An 18798-nucleotide genomic window follows, 5' to 3' on the forward strand; every position below is an offset into this window, starting at 1 on the left:
AAAGATTTCTTTCTTAATATCAACTGAATTATTCAGTAGTCAGATGAGGAAACTATGTTAGTTAAAAAGAAAGAAAAAAAAAGTTGGGATAGCAGTTTAAGAATAACAAGCACTTCAGCGCGTTTAAGACAAAATTCAGTATGTGTGTTACGAAAGAAGACTTCAAACCAGAGAAAAATCTGCGAAGAAAGGAACTTATTATTTTTTAATTTCTGTTAGTTTATTAGTTTTTCATAGAATTCCACCTTAATATTAAAAAAGAATCATTTTTCTTCGGTAATAATTACTGCATATTACATTCGAATTTATAGGAAAAACTTTTCTTCATTTCATTGAATTATAAATACCATATTTTAAATTTAGATTATAGCGTTATGCCTTATATTACTTATCTCATATTAGTTAGTTGAATATCTCAGTTCAATTGAGGGGAAGCTATATATTTATCCTAGAATTCTTAATTCAGAAATTTGATTCTAATAAATCAATGGAGACATGGTGTTTCAATGGTGGAGCGTTCAACTCTGAAGCTAATCTTTGTCCTTGGTTCGATTCCAGACCGAGTTTCTAGTGGTGAAGACAACATCGTACCCGTGATTTTCGCGAGGTTCTCCCGTTTCCTCATATTCGTATTCCACAAGTTATTTCATCTTTGTTCTGTAACATAAAGGGCGTACGCGTGGAACGTAAAACTAATTTCATTTTAAAGATTATATGATAAATTACAATAAATTTACGCTGTATATACTGGTCAAAAAGAGACGCCAAATTTACATCTTAAGAGCAAATCGTTAATTTTAATTTTTTCGGTATGCACAGTTACTTCGTAAAGGAATAGACCAAGGAAGATGTTTTGTAAGTTTGAACTTAATATACGTGTAGTCAAAAGTTGTTGAGTATAAAAAAGTATGTTAAAAAGCAGGTATCCCTATCAAATTCAAATCTGAAAGGCACATCTTAACCCCATCCTTCAACGATCGTAGCAATGCCTACTGGATATATGGGAAATAATGTTTCCCTAACGCAGGACGAAAACTGAATATTAAAAATGAAATGAAATCTTTGAGTTTTACGTCCCACGGTTATGCCGGTTAGGCTAAAGGAGACGGTGATGATGAGTAATGAATGAAATGGTGGAATGAAGAAAGTGGGAGGAAACGGGAGAACCCCGAGAAAACCCACGCACATGGTGTTTGTCCACCACAAAGTTCACTTGGCGGGGGCTGGGATCGATCCTGGGACCCCAAGCACCAGAGGTGAACTATCTACGACTGAGCCACCGCGGCCCCACGAAAACTGAATATTAGTAGCATAAAATTATTTACTCACTGAATATTCATCGCTTTTCTGATTTTGACATAAGTGGCACAATTCTGCTCTCCATGTACTGTATTTTAATTGAATAAGAAACTAAGATAGCAGTTCCTTTATTTATAATCATATTGCTTTTTTTTTCCTCAAGGACCATCAAGGCACTTAAAAGATTCTGGTGATCCTTTTACTTGCTATTGGACACTAAACGGATATGTTCATTTTATTTAAGTTTCGTCTCGTCCCTTGAAACTCCGAGAAATGTAATTTTCGGAAATTTGTTTTTAGATTTATGCGTCAGGTGCATTATTGTATTGGTTCGAATGAATATCATGTTACTGGTTGGATATCTATAAGAGAACGAGCAGTGAGGTGTTCAGACCCACCATTGTCAGTGCTAAATCCTTTCTATTTACAGAAAACGAGTCATTTCCAATTAAAATGCATATCAAGTCTATTCTTTTCATTATAATTTTAAAACAAAGCAAATCAATTTCTCGATTAACATTCTAGGACTTCTAGATTTAGGAAGTTCTACAAAATTGGTAAGATTTCCTGGTCTTTGCGGGCTGCAAACCCAGAAAGTTTTATAACGTTATTATGTGGGAATCATAATTAAAAATAATTATAGCAACTTACCTCAATTTTCTTGAGCTGTCTCTGAATACTAGTAAATTCATTCTGTTTCCGTGAATCAGAAATATTTTCCAACTGATGATGATGGCGTTGAAGTAAATGACGAATAGATTCAAGACTTGTATTAGTATGTGAGATTATTTGATCCCCTTTATCCTCCAGGTCTTTGATCTGTGATTTAATTTCGTCAATTCCGGATCCTGTCTCTAAAACTTCAGTTTCCAGTTCCTGTATCCTCTCGGATAATTCACTGATCTTTTCTGCTGAACTCAAATCTTGTTCGGTGATACCCTCATTCAGTTGATCTACACTGGTTCCCAATTGAGTTTGCTTGTCCATAATACGACTGGTGGTCTTCGATAACGAATCTAAAGCAGACTGAAATGTAATTGTCACAATAAATTTTCTACCTAATGGAAACATATACACATATTCACTTACTAACTCAATAGATTTTATGCCTAATGATGTAAAATATGAGGGCACATTTCCACCTTTTTCGATTTTCGTTTATTTCTTTGTTAATTATCAAATGTAAGTTCAGGCGCTTATAATATAACAAGTCCATTTGAGTTCGTACCAACGAAGATAATTATCTTTAAAATTACACAGGCGCATGAGAGAATGATTCAGATTATCAAAAAATGAATTACCAATATATCCTCCCGTGGGAAAACGAAATATTCTCCAAGCGTATCGGATCAACAAGCTAGTTCCGTCTTCAGTGGTAAGGTAACAAGGATGAAAACGGATAAAAGAGAAATGTGGTATGTATCCTATTCCCAATCATATTTCTCTTATCCGCTTTATTTGTGTTACCTTACCACTGAAGACGGAACTATCTTGTTCCGATACGTTTGGAGAATATTACTTACCAATATATTCTCCCATGGGAAAACGAAATATTCTCCAAGCGTATCGGATCAACAAGCTAGTTCCGTCTTCAGTGGTAAGGTAACAAGGATAAAAACGGATAAAAGAGAAATGTATGTATTCCTATTTCCAATCATATTTCTCTTATCCGCTTTATTTTTGTTACCTTACCACTGAAGACGGAACTATCTTGTTCCGATACGTTTGAAGAATATTACTTACCGATATATTCTCCCGTGGGAAAACGAAATATTCTCCAAGCGTATCGGATCAACAAGCTAGTTCCGTCTTCAGTGGTAAGGTAACAAGGATAAAAACGGATAAAAGAGAAATGTATGTATTCCTATTCCCAATCATAATTCTCTTATCCACTTTATTTTTGTTACCTTACCACTGAAGACGGAACTCTCTTGTTCCGATACGTTTGAAGAATATTACTTACCAATATATTCTTCCGTGGGAAAACGAAATATTCTCCAAGCGTATCGGATCAACAAGCTAGTTCCGTCTTCAGTGGTAAGGTAACAAGGATAAAAACGGATAAAAGAGAAATGTGGTATGTATTCCTATTCCCAATCATAATTCTCTTATCCACTTTATCTTTGTTACCTTACAACTGAAGACGGAATTAGCTTGTTCCGATACGTTTGGAGAATATTTAGTTTTCCTACGGTTGGGATATATTGGTAAGTAACCATTTATTTATTTATTTATTTATTTTTTGTTAATAATTATTATTGGTTTAATGATTTGTAATTTAAGATTTATCAGAAAATCTTTATCATTTGGGAAGCCCAAACGTCTTGAGCATAGTTTTTAGGTTATTATTAGAGGTAAATCAACAATAGTGACCAGTTGAGCTATTAATGGACCAACTGAGCTAGAGATAGTGATAACAGTTAATAAAAGCGCTCGTTCCTGGAAAACATTCAAAAATCAGAAAATTAGCAAACTGTTTCGAGACACGACTTACTTCTTCCTCGGCACATCTGAAGCAACGCTTGCTTTTACATAAAGAACAAAATAAGTGAAACTCTCTGCTTGTCTATCATATACCGTAAATACGCTTGTAATTTTCGCCCTCGCATAATTTTCGCATCCCAATTTTGAAGGTCATTTTCTGTATATTTTATTTTCCTCGCGTAATTTGCGCACGCAAGGATTTGACAGTGATTTCTAAGGTAAGAAACCACACGACTTCTTAATCAATTTTTTAATGTTATTTTTCTACAAATTTAGAATTAGTTGTTTGTTGTCAATTCTTGCTACAAAGAAAATGTGTACCGGTATTTTCGTGTTATTTTGACTGGGGAAAAAAATTAGATGATGTTCACTAATGTGGCTAATTTTTTTCCCCGCATAATTTACGCACCCTTGTTTCAAAACAACTTTTTTCGTCTAAAAAAGTGCGAAAATTACGCGAGTAAATACGGATAAAAGTGGTGGGATAAGTTTGTAGTTTGGTAGTAAGATTTTCATGTCTTGCTAATTTATGGGTAATGAAAAGTCTATAGGTAAAAATATACAAAGGACTTTCCATTGCTCATAAATTAGGAAGAGGAGGAACTCTTACTATTAGCCACAAACTTACCCCTTCACTTTTATTCTAGAAATGGATAAACAGAGAATTTCACACATTATGTTCTTCACGTAGCAGCACAAGTTTCTTTAGACGCGCTGAGGAAGAGATGAGGAGTGCTTCGAAACAGTTCGCTAATTTTCTAACTTTCGGATTTTTTCAGGTATGAGAGTTTTTAATTGCTGTAAATGAATATGCATTCCATTAGATCAGTTAATAATAGAAGTGGTGATTGATGTTCATATTTTACTGTTTTTTTTAACAAAGAACGAAAAAGGTGGAAATATTTCCTCGCCTTGGTCCATAAAATAAAATAAAAGTAGTGTTCCTTAATGAATATGTAATAGATATTTTCGTTTATTAGCTGAACAAGTATCGTGACTACAGAAAGATGTCTCTTAGAGTGTGCGAGTAGAACTTTCATTTATTGAATGAACCAACTTTGAATTTGAACTCTCGTCATATCATTTTCTGGATTATTAATGGAATATTTCCCGTTTTCTGAGTTGTTTCGGAAAATTGTTTGGTTACAGAATTTCACATTTTATTCATCCCTTGAGCCAGTGTAGCATAACTGCAGGAAGTGACGAAGTTACCATTAAGATTTAATTGCTTAATATGAAAAGTTCTAAAAATAACGTACATCAGCTTTCTAAACACATACCAAATGTAATAATCTGCTCCAGGCCAGATCTCTGCGAGAATTTTTTCTTAAGGTTCTCTCCTTTCCCCCCTCCCCACTTTTTCTTTACCAGTTGTTTTATCATCACCTATTTGCATCTCTCTGGTGTAACCTACAGGGATAACTATGGATAAACCCATGCACTAGTATCAGTTTTATTATTTCTGTTATACTATGTATTGAAGTCTCATGTAATCTAATGTAATTAAAAAAAAGTTACTGGTATACTTACGTAAATGATTACTTACTTCAGTAATGTAATTTCGAGCTTTCGAGTAAAACAATTTCCACAAAACAAAATATAAAAAGAGGGAAAAAATACTGTGAGATGATTTAAAAAGTGTTACCTAATCTTACCAAATTCATATGTATAGACATTATAATAAGGTGACATGTACTTGATAATGGTTTAAAAAATATTTTTAAAAAATACTTCTTCTGGTAACTTTATTTCAATTTTTTCTGAAAAAGTAGTAAAATTGTTTTACTCGGCCAACAAAGGAGCTTGGCGAGCTAAATTATGTTCGTTTAACTGATCCATAGTCAGCCTACATTTTTTTTTTTTTTTTTTAATTTTTGGTGTGTGATGTAAGGGGATTGGCTATAGTAGCCTATAGTAACCAATCAGTATTCAGGATTTTTTCGCTCTCTCTCATATTAAATCTGTCACTACCTGTGTATTCCTCGTGTCTGATTAACCCAAAGTGGATAGTTGGCAAAACTATTACACGTTGATAATTTTTAAATAAACGTTTTACTCAGCGAACAGTTTAAATCAATCTTATCTTCAGACTTTTTTTTTTTTTTTTTTTTTTTCGTTACGCACTAATGTAAAATGTTACAGCTTAAATAGCTCGCAAGTTCATTACCGTAGGAATAAGCTACCAGTGGATGCTTAATGCGTTAGTTGAATCTACTCAAGTTTGTGATTACCTATCTCCCAAAGTCGTGTTTTATATTATCCTCCTATCGTTTTCTCGACCTACAAGCTTTATCTGATCGGAAACTTCCAATATTGACATATACAATGTCAAAAAGACGAATGAGTAGAACATACTTCACCTGTATTTCTGTAGAGACTGTGTCTATTTTGGCGTTCATTTTTGCTGTCCCGAGCTCCATCCTGGTCTCAATGTAGCTCAATCTGTAATTCATTCTTTCATATAGAGATTCGACTTTATGGTTTAGCTGGTCTTTGGAAAAATCCTCCTTCATTTGGCGGCCATTAATTGCCTGTAGAGACAAGAAAAATACTTGACAGTAGTACAAAAAAACTGAACAGACAAAATAAAGTGGTTTTAAAAACATGATCACATTCTGAATTGAGGAAGCAAGTCACAGTACCACCCACTGAGACCTGGTTTTTTTTTAAAAAAAATGGATCACATTTTATGTTATTCTGATGAAGTGTATAAGGAAATGACTTTATTTGTATTTGGTTACACAAATGATTCTTTTGGACCTGTTCAGTATTCGGGAAGTTTCCAAGAAAGGGAACTTATTTTTCATAGAGAGAACATGTTATTTTCGTAAGTTCTTCAAGTTGAACGATCCTTATAGCATTTTTCTTTTCTCTGTTCATCTTTAGGGAAGTACTAGTGTTGTCAGATATTGGATCGGAATAAGTAACGTTTACTATTGATTTCCATATGTTATGCTTCTAAAACTTCCCATCCTCGTAGCTGTACTCGTATGGTTAGCGTACTCATCTTCGGCGTGGGAGACCCAGATTCGATCTATGGAGGGGGCACATATAATTCTGATCCCATGTTAAGCTGTAAGTCCACGTCTCATGTAGCCTCGTTTCTGAACGGAACGCTAACCCCCCAAACTCAAATTCTAAAGCAGTGATTGCCAAACCGTCGATCGCTACTAGCTACCGGGGACATTTTCGGTAGATCGCGTTAACGCTCCGGTTGGTTATCCTTGATTTCCCCACTGAGCTGACGCTAACGGCAGGGGGCGCTGACTATAACTGCTTGTTTCTCCCGTGCAACTGCCATTTTCAGTCTCATATTTATTTATTTATATATTTAAAAAATCGGTAGTTCCGTTGATTGATAGCTCACAATAGGATTTAAAAACAGTACAGTAGCTCAGAAGCTTCGTAAGTTTGGCGGCCATTGCTCTGACACTTTCCAACGGAGTTATTAATTTAACATTTAAATGCAAATATATATTCACTGACAAAGTCAGGGGGGAAGCCGTTCCCCCACCTCCAAAAAATATGTACGTCGTCTCCTCAGTTCCCAAAAAATCACAATGGACAAATATAGGCAGGGGGACGGCGTGACGTCATGCCGCTACCTACCGTCCCCCTACCTTTTCAGATCCACTTTTACCTCTGGATAGAGTTATGATAAAATACTGCTTGTCTTAAAGTATCTGTGTGCTTTCAAATTTCTAATGTACTCTGTAGCTATTCTTTAGTTGTGAATTCTAGTCAGTGGAATAGAGCGTAGCATTCTGTAGCAAGAAATAAGAAGAAAACTTAATTGCTTAAAATTATAATAGTGCAGTGAAGATGTACAAACCTCGGAGATTTTATCTAATCGTAGTTCCAGTAAATTTTCGATTCGTCCAAGCCGTGTTTCTGTGGCCTCTAATCGTCGACTGAACTGATCTAAATTCATTTCCCATCGAGGCGCTAGTCGAACTGAATATAGGGCATCAAGGGCACGTAGTCGGTCGTCAATTGATGTTAGAATGGTCTGAAATAAATAAACAAAATATTAGTATCTATAATATCTGGCAGTCACACCTACTTAATAAGAGTATATAATGGTAGAAACTTTAGGAGTATATAAATGTTATAAACAAATGTGTATCAAATTGAATCCTTTTTGATCATTTAATATTAGAGTAAGTTGTGAGTTCTTATAATTACACACATACAAGCCAAAAGAAAATTTTTAATGTGAATATGAAGCGTTATTATGTATGTACTTGAATTTTATTTATGGTTATTTTTGTTAGCCCAATCTTAACATATTCTTAATATTAAGAAATCGATTGAAACTCAATATATCTCTTTCCCAACATTTTAAAGGAAAAAATAGGATGCGCATAATACACGGGCAGTACTAATTCCGTTTCTGTACAGATGTTTATAATTCCCATGTTGTGTATTTGTACGTTAAAGATGTTATTCTTGAGAACAAGAGCGACATTCGTACACAGGATGGGCCACAAGTCACGAAGGAGTTTCAAAAACAACATACTCTTTTCAAAAGTTAGCAATATGTATTGACTTGCTGGTATTACATATATTACATAAGGGATATTTCTGTCGTGTACGTGTGAATACGCGTAAATGCCCACCATTATTTAGTTCGCACACATAAACTCGTGGCACAACATTTATCATTACATGTCTCATTGTTGCTGGAGTTCTCGCTTAAATTTCTGCGCATATGCTTTCCTTGAGCTGGTCCAGTGTTTGAGGTGTTCCCAAAGGAAAAATCAGGCGCTTTCTAAAGCTGGTGATCATGGAAGCCAATGTATGTTTGCACTTTGTGAAATAATTCGATTGTCGAAGAAGTGCCATCGTGGCTCTGGATGTGTCGCTGTGGCACCATCTTGTTGGATCCAAACTTTTGGCCTCTTCTCCACTGCAGGACACAAAAACTCGTGAATCATCGCCCGGTATGAGTGACAGGTGAGTGTCATTGCATTGCCATTGCCAAAGAAGTAAAGTAAAGAATTCTCTGAGACGTAACACCCTACCATATCGTACACTGGACAGGGTGTAATGAATGCTGATGAGTAACTTCCGGATTCTCGGTACCCCATTGGTGATGCCTAGTGACTACATTTCCCAGCTATTTACTTGTATTAATATACTTCCGACATATTGTAGTCAAGAGTACAACATTCGTAACAGAGATTCATTTATTAATTATTACCCTTGAATTCAAAACTCCCGTATAATCTTACTGGTGAACATGCTTGCCTCTAGTGCTCGTGGTGTTGTGTTCGATTCTCGATGAGAGCTGAATGTTTTCCTCAATTAATCTAGCGGAAGGACGAATGATGAACTACATGAGTGAGGAAGTTATACTGTGAACCAAGACAGGCATAAACCTGGGCGTTGATCATGAGAGCAGATGCTTTAATCACAAACTTTTCGCTGAGATAGTGGCTTGCGCGCGTGCCTTCGGAGCAGAGATCCTAGGTTCGATTCCTGATGGGATAGCATTGAACGCCTTACGGTAGTCTGGATTCCACTGTAACCTTCAAGTTCACATCTGATTTAGCTGAAAAGAAATGTTCACCAGGAACTAACTGGACTCTTCACGGGCTATATCGTTAATTGTTTCTTCTTTTACTGAATTTTCTTATTTCTGTTACTATAATTTCGATTCCCGGCGGGAGCTCATGTGGTTCGGATTCCACGTTAATCAGTAGGTCCACGTCTCATATAGCCTCGCTGCTGAACGGGACGTACAACTCAATCAATCAAATCAAATCTGTTACTATATTTAAGATGACGAAGAAAAACAGAAGAGACCTCAGTCAGGATCAGGATGCTGTGTTGTGTTGTCGATTTACTCTGATTGATTGAAGATTAATGTTCTTTCAGCATCTAGGCAATGTGAGATTGGCAATCTATTTTCGAATAGGGATCCGAATCAGCTCTATGGATTGTATCCGAGACACGTACCCTTAATGGAAATTGAATCAGGGACCACACGTTTTAGAAGTAAAACATTGAATCTGGGATCTTGTGTTAAGGCTCCACTTCTAACAGGTACATATTACTGAGTGTTATACAATGTTCTTATGCATCTGTGGAAACTTACTAGCAGATATTTAGTAGAGGTGAATACAAGGTATCGCATCCGCATCCTCAGATAATAAGATTACAGAATGCAGCTCGTTTGTTCTATAACAGTTATGATTTGAAAAATAGTTTCTGGCATAATAATTATAAATATATATTTAGTATTTCTGTAAATGCTGTGATATTAATTAAATTCAAGTTAATATTAAGTATAATATCTTCCGATTTTAAGTAACCACGCTTACTATAATGTAGTAAAATCCATGGAGATACAATTTATGAAATTAATACAAGAAATACGGAGTTAGTTCAAGCAATCTCAAATACAGATTTCTGGCAAGAAGAATACCAAGCTGATAATACCATATGTGTCAAATAATTTCAGGCCATTTTTTTTTTTTTTTTTTTTTTTTTTTTTTTTTTTAATCTTCTAAGACATGAGCATCTTTGTTCCGTACATAAAATTGAAAATTGTTCAGTAGGGAAAAAATAAGAAATCGAACGAAACACTTTTGCTGTTGTTCCGAATTGTTAGGGCTACCAATCACACTTTAATACAGGAAGTCATAGTGCTTAGAAAAATAATCACAAAAATTCTGAGCATCCGCAGTTTTATCCACCATTTGTCCCGCACTCTTCCCCAAAATACGTATATTCGGGAAAAGCTATATAAATGCGAATACCTGTGGATATATCTGTATCTGCTCAAATCTCTAAAGATAGGACTTCAATATCTATCAATAACTATCAATAAACATTTTTTTGTATACTGTAGGCACAACAGTGAAAACAATTATAGATTTTGAAATGTTAGGAATTGGATTTACTCGTGGAAGTAAAACTCGGACGAAAGAAAAGAACAGCTTAAGTTATCATTGTTTGATGTTTGGACATAATACAGACAATCACGATAATACTCATAATAAAATAGTTTAAATGCGATGTCAAGATGTCTGCATTACATACCGTTCTTATCAATAGCAGCTGAAATATTAATATTGTTGCTTACAATACAAAGAACCATTGACAAAACAAGATAGGTCTTTTCGGTGTTGATCCATTGTCTATCAAAGAATTTCATATAAAACAAAATTTGCGGATATATATTGTTGTTACACTACGGGATGATGATGTCTCCCAACTTTCCTCTACAATCATCTGTATCGGGCAATTCTTTTCCACGTTATTCATCAGTGCTCCTTGATTTCACCACACCACATTGTGATGACGTTTCTTAGATACTTTTTTCTCTTAATATCCGGCCAAGAATTGCTTTTGCCCAACAATGATAATTTCTTTTTGCAAAATATTCGGTCCACTGCCACTTCAATGCCTTTATTTCTATGATAATATCCATCACTCCTGTCATCTTTCTGATCCATGTGATTCCCCCCCCCCTATCTTTGTGGGCGACTCCTAGCATACATTTCTTCGTGCCTCTATATCGTTTATAAGAAGAAAAGTAAATTATGTGAGCGATACTGCTAATTTTTCGTCTTATAAATGATAAGATTAAGCTGCCTTCTATTCATGTGAGATAGATAAACCGGTTTTTAGGATTCAAATTTCCAGGAATAAATTGGCTCAACTCACACTTAAAACATACTTTGATAGCATAGAAATTGATCACATGTTTTATTTGTATGCTATTGCTAGTTGTAATCAAATCAGCAAAACTTTGAACATGTCGTAAAGGTTTACAAACTAACTGACTGTGTTTTCAAGTCATTGTGTTTCTACTTGAAGAGGGGAAAAACATCTCGCAGGCTCTTTTGAAACTGTTCCTATCAAAAAAAACCACCGAGGAAAATTTGTCCTCAATCTTCGGTCAATATGGCGGCCTTCTTGATTTACTCTGCTTTTGTTGTGTACAAAATAGATATTAGGAAGTAAGTTTATTTTTTTTAAATATATATAATTCATTGTATTGTTTTAGAGATTACTCAGGTCCAAAGTACCAGTCGTGTCCGCGTTGTGTCTTTTCCCTTAAGAGTTCCATCAGCAGCCAGTATCAATGAATGTTTAAACGGAATGAACTAATAGGTTTGTTGCTTTAAGCAGAATTTAAAGGATTTTATTGTAAAATCCTACAGAGTGTAGTTGAGAAATTAATCATCTTTTATGTGTTCTAATAAATATAGCGCATTATATCAGCAGTTAGGCATTATTTTTGTAATCGATTTTCGTTCATTTACTAAGAAAACGAAATAATTTGCATCGAGTTCAATTCTTGGTCGCCATAGTCTATAATATATTACTGTGGGAATGTAAAAGAGAGAAGCGGTACATAAGCTCATCCTTAGATTTCTTTTAAATAAACTCGACCCAAATCGCCTTTACGCATATCAAAAAAACATATTATATATATATATATATATAGAGAGAGAGAGAGAGAGAGAGAGAGAGAGATATAGGGTGTTTCAAAAGTCCCTTGACATAGGGTAACTCTGTTACTATCAGAGCTACAGCAAAATGTAAGAGGGGAAATCGTCTCCGAATGTGAAGTTTTTTTTTTGTTTTTTTTTTTTAATCGACGAGCCATTTGGGCTGTACACTCTGTATGCGCCCAATGTTCAATGAAAATTCAACGTTGCCATTTACTTGGATCCATAACATAAGTGAATGAAGTTACTGTCTGTTATGCTAACGTGTCGATAGCCAGTCCCCATTTCAAACATGCCCCCATTCACCACATTCTTACAAAATTTGTCCACCTCCCCTCCCGTCCTTCCCTCCACAGCCTCAGGTAAATGGCAACGAGGAAGTTTCACTTAACATTGGGCGCATAAAGAGTGTACAGCCCAAACGACTCGTCTGATTTAAAATATTCCTTCACTTTAGATTGAAAACTTTATATTTGGAGACGGTTTCCCCTCTTTCATTTTGTTTTAACTCTGAGTTACCCTATGCCAGGGGTACCCTATGTTTTTGAGACATTATATATATATATATATATATATATATATATATATATATATATATATATAATGTGTGTGTGTGTGTGTCGTATGGATTACAAGTATGTCTGCATTCAAAATAACCTCTGCTAAAGACAGTAAAGAGCATAACTCGAAAATTTATGAATGAAATATCTATACTGGTAGGTGAAACGGTTAGTATTCCATGCCATGTATGGTATATGGATAGCTACCGGTAAAGTTACCGTTACCCTTGAATATATTAACAGATTTACTCTAACGAACTCGGTCGAGATAATCCTCTGCCTGTTGCAATAATAATAATAACACTCGCTTTCGTTCAAGAGTTGTTGCATAGAGTAATGGACGCACGTACTAATATTACGATCTTATAAGGCCCACTAGAGGATCCTAATAACAGATGTTCGTTTTAGTAGATTTTGGAGTAAAATATGGTTTTGTTCATTTCTTTTCACTTGAAAACTTGGTAGATAATACAGAAGTGGTTGACGATATCTTTTATAAATAGAAAGTGGTCCCACTTAGCGTAGTCGCTAACACTCTCACCTTTGAGGCGAATGGTCCCGGGTTCGATTCCCGGTGGGGACATTCAGTCGGAAAGTGTGAAAGCTTTTTAAGGCCAAGTATCCTGAGTGACATTTTCCGGTGATTTCCTCATTCACACTAGGCAAATGCCGGGATGGTATCTCACATACCCAGTCCTTTCTTCTTCCCCAATTCCTCGGTCATTGTGATCGCCGAGAGACGTCATCTCTCATACATGACCGGCTAAGATGGCTATAGAGTCGAAAGTCCAGAAAATTAACTCATAATCCTTATGAATAGAAAGTCTTTAAGTCAGCAACAGTTAATTATTGTTGATCGTTTCGTTTGACTCAGTTCCGGATTCGATTCCCGGTGGGGCATTCGGTCGAAAAAGTGTGAAACGCTTTTTCAGGCCAGTCACCCTGAATGAGGTTTTCCTCACTCACACCAGGCAAATGCCGGGGTGGTACCTAACTTATAGGTCCCAGGCCGCTCCCTTCCTTCCCTTTCCCCGGATAGTGTGCTCGCCGAGGGACGTAGTCCCTCAAACGTGACGGGTTAAATGGTCTTAGATGGCGAAAGCCCAGAAATCTAAATCATAACCCTAACTGTTTATGACCCATTTGACAGTGCAAGGTGAAGGGGGACCTTTACTCGTCAGTATTCTTCAATCTCTTAGCCGCTTGTATGTTCAAGTTTAGCGTCCTTTTTCAGTACCGAAACCATATGAGATGAGGCCTACACTTCAAGGTGAAGTGTGAACCACCGTAATGAATCCGCTCATTGATCTCCCACCGAAAATTGATGTTATATGTGATTTGAATTTAGTGTCCCTTTCAGTAGCAAGGCTATATGAAACTTGGACCTATAGCTTAACGTGGGATCCGAATCACATGAGCTCCCGCCGGTGATCCCACCTAAAGGAGCGCACGCTATCCACAAAGCCGCGAGAGAACTCTTCCACTGAGAATCGAATCCTGGTCCGCGTACATTAGCCACTAGACGAACGGGGAGAATCTCGAGTCCATGTCGACAAGTTGGTAGAGAGACGCCTTACTAATCATTCCAAGTTCTCTTTCTCAGAGGAAGTTTAATTAAAGGTACTATGTAAGTTGGAATGGAAACAAATACAATAGGTAACTAGTTTTTGACACATGGGTAGCACTAAGTTTAAATGAGAAATAAAATACAGCCTAGGAATGTTGAAAGTAGTCTTTAGAAAGAAGAAAAATTCAAGTCCTTATATGTAGCAGTAATTTCAAAAGCCGTGAGGCACGCTCGCTAGAAGGGAATAGGTTTTAACTAAAGGAGATGACGGGAGTATAATTATTAAAAGAATCACCATGTAAAATCGAACTCAGAATCGCGTGCACTGATAGCATGCAGCGTGCTAGCAACGAGGGGAGCATGGATTTATTTATTTGAGTTTTACGTCGTGTGGTTGTATCCTTGACGGTAAAAGAGAACATTAAAAGTGAATGGTGAAAGATAGTGCTTAACACCCATGGTTCAGGGTGAATTCGAACCCAGACAGATGTTGCTATTGCCAGTCTAATTCTTTAGATCAGAGGATTTTTGACATTTTCCACTGGCGTACCATCATAAATCACACGAATCGCCGGCAATGAAGCGTGTACCACAAGTTGAGACACCATGCATTTGTGTAGCCATGAGGCATAACCCACTCTTAGGTGTGCGTAATTGTCTTATGCACTTTAAAGAGTCTACGTATGTAACAGTGACAATCGTCTGGTGGGAATGTCAAAATTTCATCTATATTTCTGTGTATCATAAGAATCCACTGATTCATATCAACTGTACACATGTCGAGAAAGAAAAAATTCAATCCTAAGTTCGAGTAGGACTCGGGACGACTTAATAATGCAAATGGACGAAGCCCGAACCCTAGCTTGGTAATATTGTAGCAGTTCCATCCAACAGTGCCAGTGAATGTTATATTCATTGTAAAACAGAAGATTTAAAGATATATTTCGCATGCTTTCTTATATATATATATATATATATATATATATATATATATAATGCACTAAGCCCAGGAGTGAAAGTGTTAATACACATTTAAATTAAACTAGCAGAATACCCATTTTTCGCACGGGGAGAGTACTTTTATTTTGGACATAAAGGATTGAATTTGAGCTTAAACTGTATCGCAAATGTTACTGTTCGTCTCAGCGACCGTGAAAACTATGGATTCGGCACTAATATCGGTCATTTTCGATCACTTGTATATATATATATATATATATATATATATATATATATATATATATATATATATATATATATATATATATATATATATCCCCCTCCCCCAAATTGTGGGGCTGAATTTGGATTTAATGAGCATCAGAAGTTTCACTGTTCATCTCAGAGAATCCGAAAACTATGGATTCGACACTAATATTGATCATTTTCTATCATTTTTAAATATCTCCTCCTCCCTTAAGTTGCACCGTCAAAGAAACAATTAAAAAAAAAAAAAAAAACATTCCAGGCACGAATCTCATCTATGTGATAAATTTGATCGAGATCGGTCGGGTGGTTCAAGAGTTAAGTTTTATTTATTTTATATATCTTCCCCACTCCCTCCGTTACGTTGTATCATCAAAGTGAAATGATAAAATCTATCCGAGGCCCGAAGCTCATCTATGTTGAAAAATTGTTCGAGATCGGTCGGGTGGTTCAAAGGATACGAAGTCACAAACATAGTGACTCTCATTTACGTTCCATGATTATGCCTTACAGGCTGAAGGATGATTAATGAAAGTGATATACCTATTATGAAATAATTGGTGGAATGAAAATGTTGGGAAACCCACTGACACGATGTTGTTAACCACAAACTTGCTTGATTGAGGATCGAACTAGGGACCGCTCGCACCAGAAACGAGCGGTTTACAACTGAATCACCGTGACCCTACATTTAATACTAGTATATCTCATTTTAATCAGGCATAATGAGGGAGATCAAACCCTCAATCATTGAATTCTAGGATGATGAGTAGACCGCACCCGTATTCATTTATTTTCCATTCATTTGTTAAAAAAAAAAAAAAAAAATGTTGAATTACGTTAGAACTTTTATAATGATACATTTCTATCGTCGAGATAAATTCTATTTTTTTTTTTTTTTTAACCAGTTTCTCTGTTTTTGTAAAACGTTATCAAACTTTCTATGAGAAAAGAAGCGAGATCTTTTTCACTTACTTTATGGTGTTATTCACTTACCTGGAGGCTATGGAAGTTCCAAGGAGAGTTGGCCGGTGCGGCAATGTGTTTGTTTGCTGCTTCGGCAGCCAACACCAGAGCAAACAGTAATAACATCCTTGTTCCAGCAGACCTCACTAACCACTGGCTGTCTTTTGCGAACGGAGAGTAGGGATCCACTTCACAGTATCGACACTGTTTTAGCTCCGAAAAGGAAGAAAGAGAGAAGCACTTTTTCCCCCAAGTAACAAGGAACACCCAAGCGTTAAGCGGCCTTTAACAAGGTGGTCGAAACCCAACTTACTAAGTTGTTGACAGCTTATTGATACAGAACACTAGGAATAAACTGTTCAGCGGATCGGTGCTTTAGAGAGGTCAAAGATGGTCGTTTAATGCGATCTGAAGGTCAGAGTTCTCATTTGTTTTCTCTCTCTCTCTCTCTCTTTTTTTGATGTGTAATTCTAGTGCAAACTGTATTATTATCAATAAGCGCGGCTACTGTGTATATCATTGATATCAGCTGTTTATAAACAAGGGCAGCTGAGGGTGATATCCACAAATTTCGTACTTATTCCTTCATTAAATTTATTCCTTCTTCGTCTTTTTCAGTGACAAATACATATATCAACTTCTCTGATAATTTATCTAATTCACTTAAATTACACTCCCATTTTTGTCTCACTCTAAGATACGATTGGAAATTGAAAATGTGTGAAATAACGAGATTACATTTCGTTGATTTAATTAGGTTTTGGCGAAATGAAAACTCATTTTTAATGATTTAAAATGCAGAACCGTAACACGTGGGAGGGGGAGGCAGAGAGGGCAACTGCTCTCCAGGGAAGCTCCCCGCCGTGCGAGGGGGGCCCACTTTAAGACAAAATTTTCTTACTCCATGTACGATACGAACATGAAATTAGAAATGAAGCATCAAACAGGTTCACTACATTACATAAATAAAACAGCACACAAAAGGTAGATAAAACAAAAATGAGTCATGGGCACTTTTAGTAAAAAATGTCTACTATTAGGGGTCCTAGAAATAATATTTATTCGTATGTCTTTGAGATTTGTCAATATTGTCCCCTTATGTTGTGTTGTGGAAATAGCTTTTAATATCGCTTATGCCCAACAATATGATTGCAGTTCACTTACGCTTGTTTGTGGCACTTCAGTTACCTTCGAGAAGCTCTCTACTGGGGATAACTCAAAATTGCCATTTTGTGGCTTAGGACATTGTATATTGACCGACGATACAATTCACGGGCGTGTTAGCGGGAGGGTCGGAGGACACGTCCCCTCCAGATTTTAGTGAAATATATTTAAACAAACGATACTACTTTGTGTATATGTAACTTTCGTCGAAAGAAAATTTTGATTTTGATTTATACGCCCACCCCCCTCAGATTTAAAAAGTTAACGACGCCAGTGGATACATGAAACTTACACAAAAATGCACTCCTCTGTATAATAAAGTATGGAATAGCTGATTAAACATTGGCATGTGAAAAATTACGACATACAAGCGTGACGACGCTCTATCAGTTTCTCAAATACGATACAGTAAGGTTCCTGGTTAAGGACATCGAATACCTGTATAATCTGTTTTTCAGCCTCTTCACTTGTACGGGAAAGCTTTTTTTTCTTCTTCTTCTTTGAGATCAACGAAGTTTTAAATAGTTTCATTGAACTGGTTTGTCATCTTTATGGAGATTTTTTTTTTATACGTAACAAAGAATAAACATTATCAAGAATTAAGATCATGAGTTAACTGCGGATAACTGAACCATTGATGATCTTCAATAGTTTGCACAATATGGAGAATTGGACGATTGTAGTACGAAATATTCTATCATTAGTAAAATGATTCAGGGAAATCAAATGCTTTCTCGTAATAGCAGCTACTGTCGGGGGGATTTTAGGGGGGTTGTAATACTGCTACTGAGAGCTACCTTTAAGAGCTCCTAACTCTGGGATGGGTTTTATTTATATATAAAATAAGAAAGTTTCCTCTTCGAGGGAGGGGGCGATTGCTCCCCCTGGATCCGCCCTTGGCTACTGTACTGTCTTACATTGGTTTGATTATAATATAATTCAGTATTAGAAGGAATTAATGCTACGTGTTGTCCCAATTTAACGACTCCCACTTATTGACGACATTAAAGTAATAAAATTCGATCTTATATTTACAAATAAGAATATTGTAGCAAAGTTCAAGTGTTTTATTACATAATTTGTCATT

At 36.1% G+C, this 18798-nt stretch overlaps 2 protein-coding genes across 2 annotated transcripts in view; one reads left to right on the forward strand and one right to left on the reverse strand.

Annotated features, from left to right (window-relative positions):
* LOC145686647 (uncharacterized) overlaps positions 1–16910 on the reverse strand; it is a 31919-nt gene extending 15009 nt beyond the window's left edge. Inside the window, exons 1-4 of the mRNA XM_081760128.1 lie at positions 16578–16910; positions 7616–7792; positions 6144–6314; positions 1951–2325 (exon numbers count right to left, since the gene is read on the reverse strand). Coding sequence (XP_081616254.1) covers positions 1951–2325; positions 6144–6314; positions 7616–7792; positions 16578–16673 — 819 coding nt within the window. The 5' untranslated portion in view covers positions 16674–16910. The remainder of the gene's footprint in view (positions 1–1950; positions 2326–6143; positions 6315–7615; positions 7793–16577) is intronic.
* The window catches only part of LOC145686648 (Golgi-associated PDZ and coiled-coil motif-containing protein-like), a 116998-nt gene that overhangs the window by 33530 nt on the left and 64670 nt on the right, over positions 1–18798 (forward strand). The gene's annotated exons all lie outside the window — the stretch shown is intronic.

This window comes from Thermobia domestica, chromosome 5 (genome assembly GCF_964235325.1).
Source record: "Thermobia domestica chromosome 5, izTheDome1.hap1.1, whole genome shotgun sequence".
In the NCBI taxonomy this organism is placed as follows: Eukaryota; Metazoa; Arthropoda; class Insecta; order Zygentoma; family Lepismatidae; genus Thermobia; species Thermobia domestica.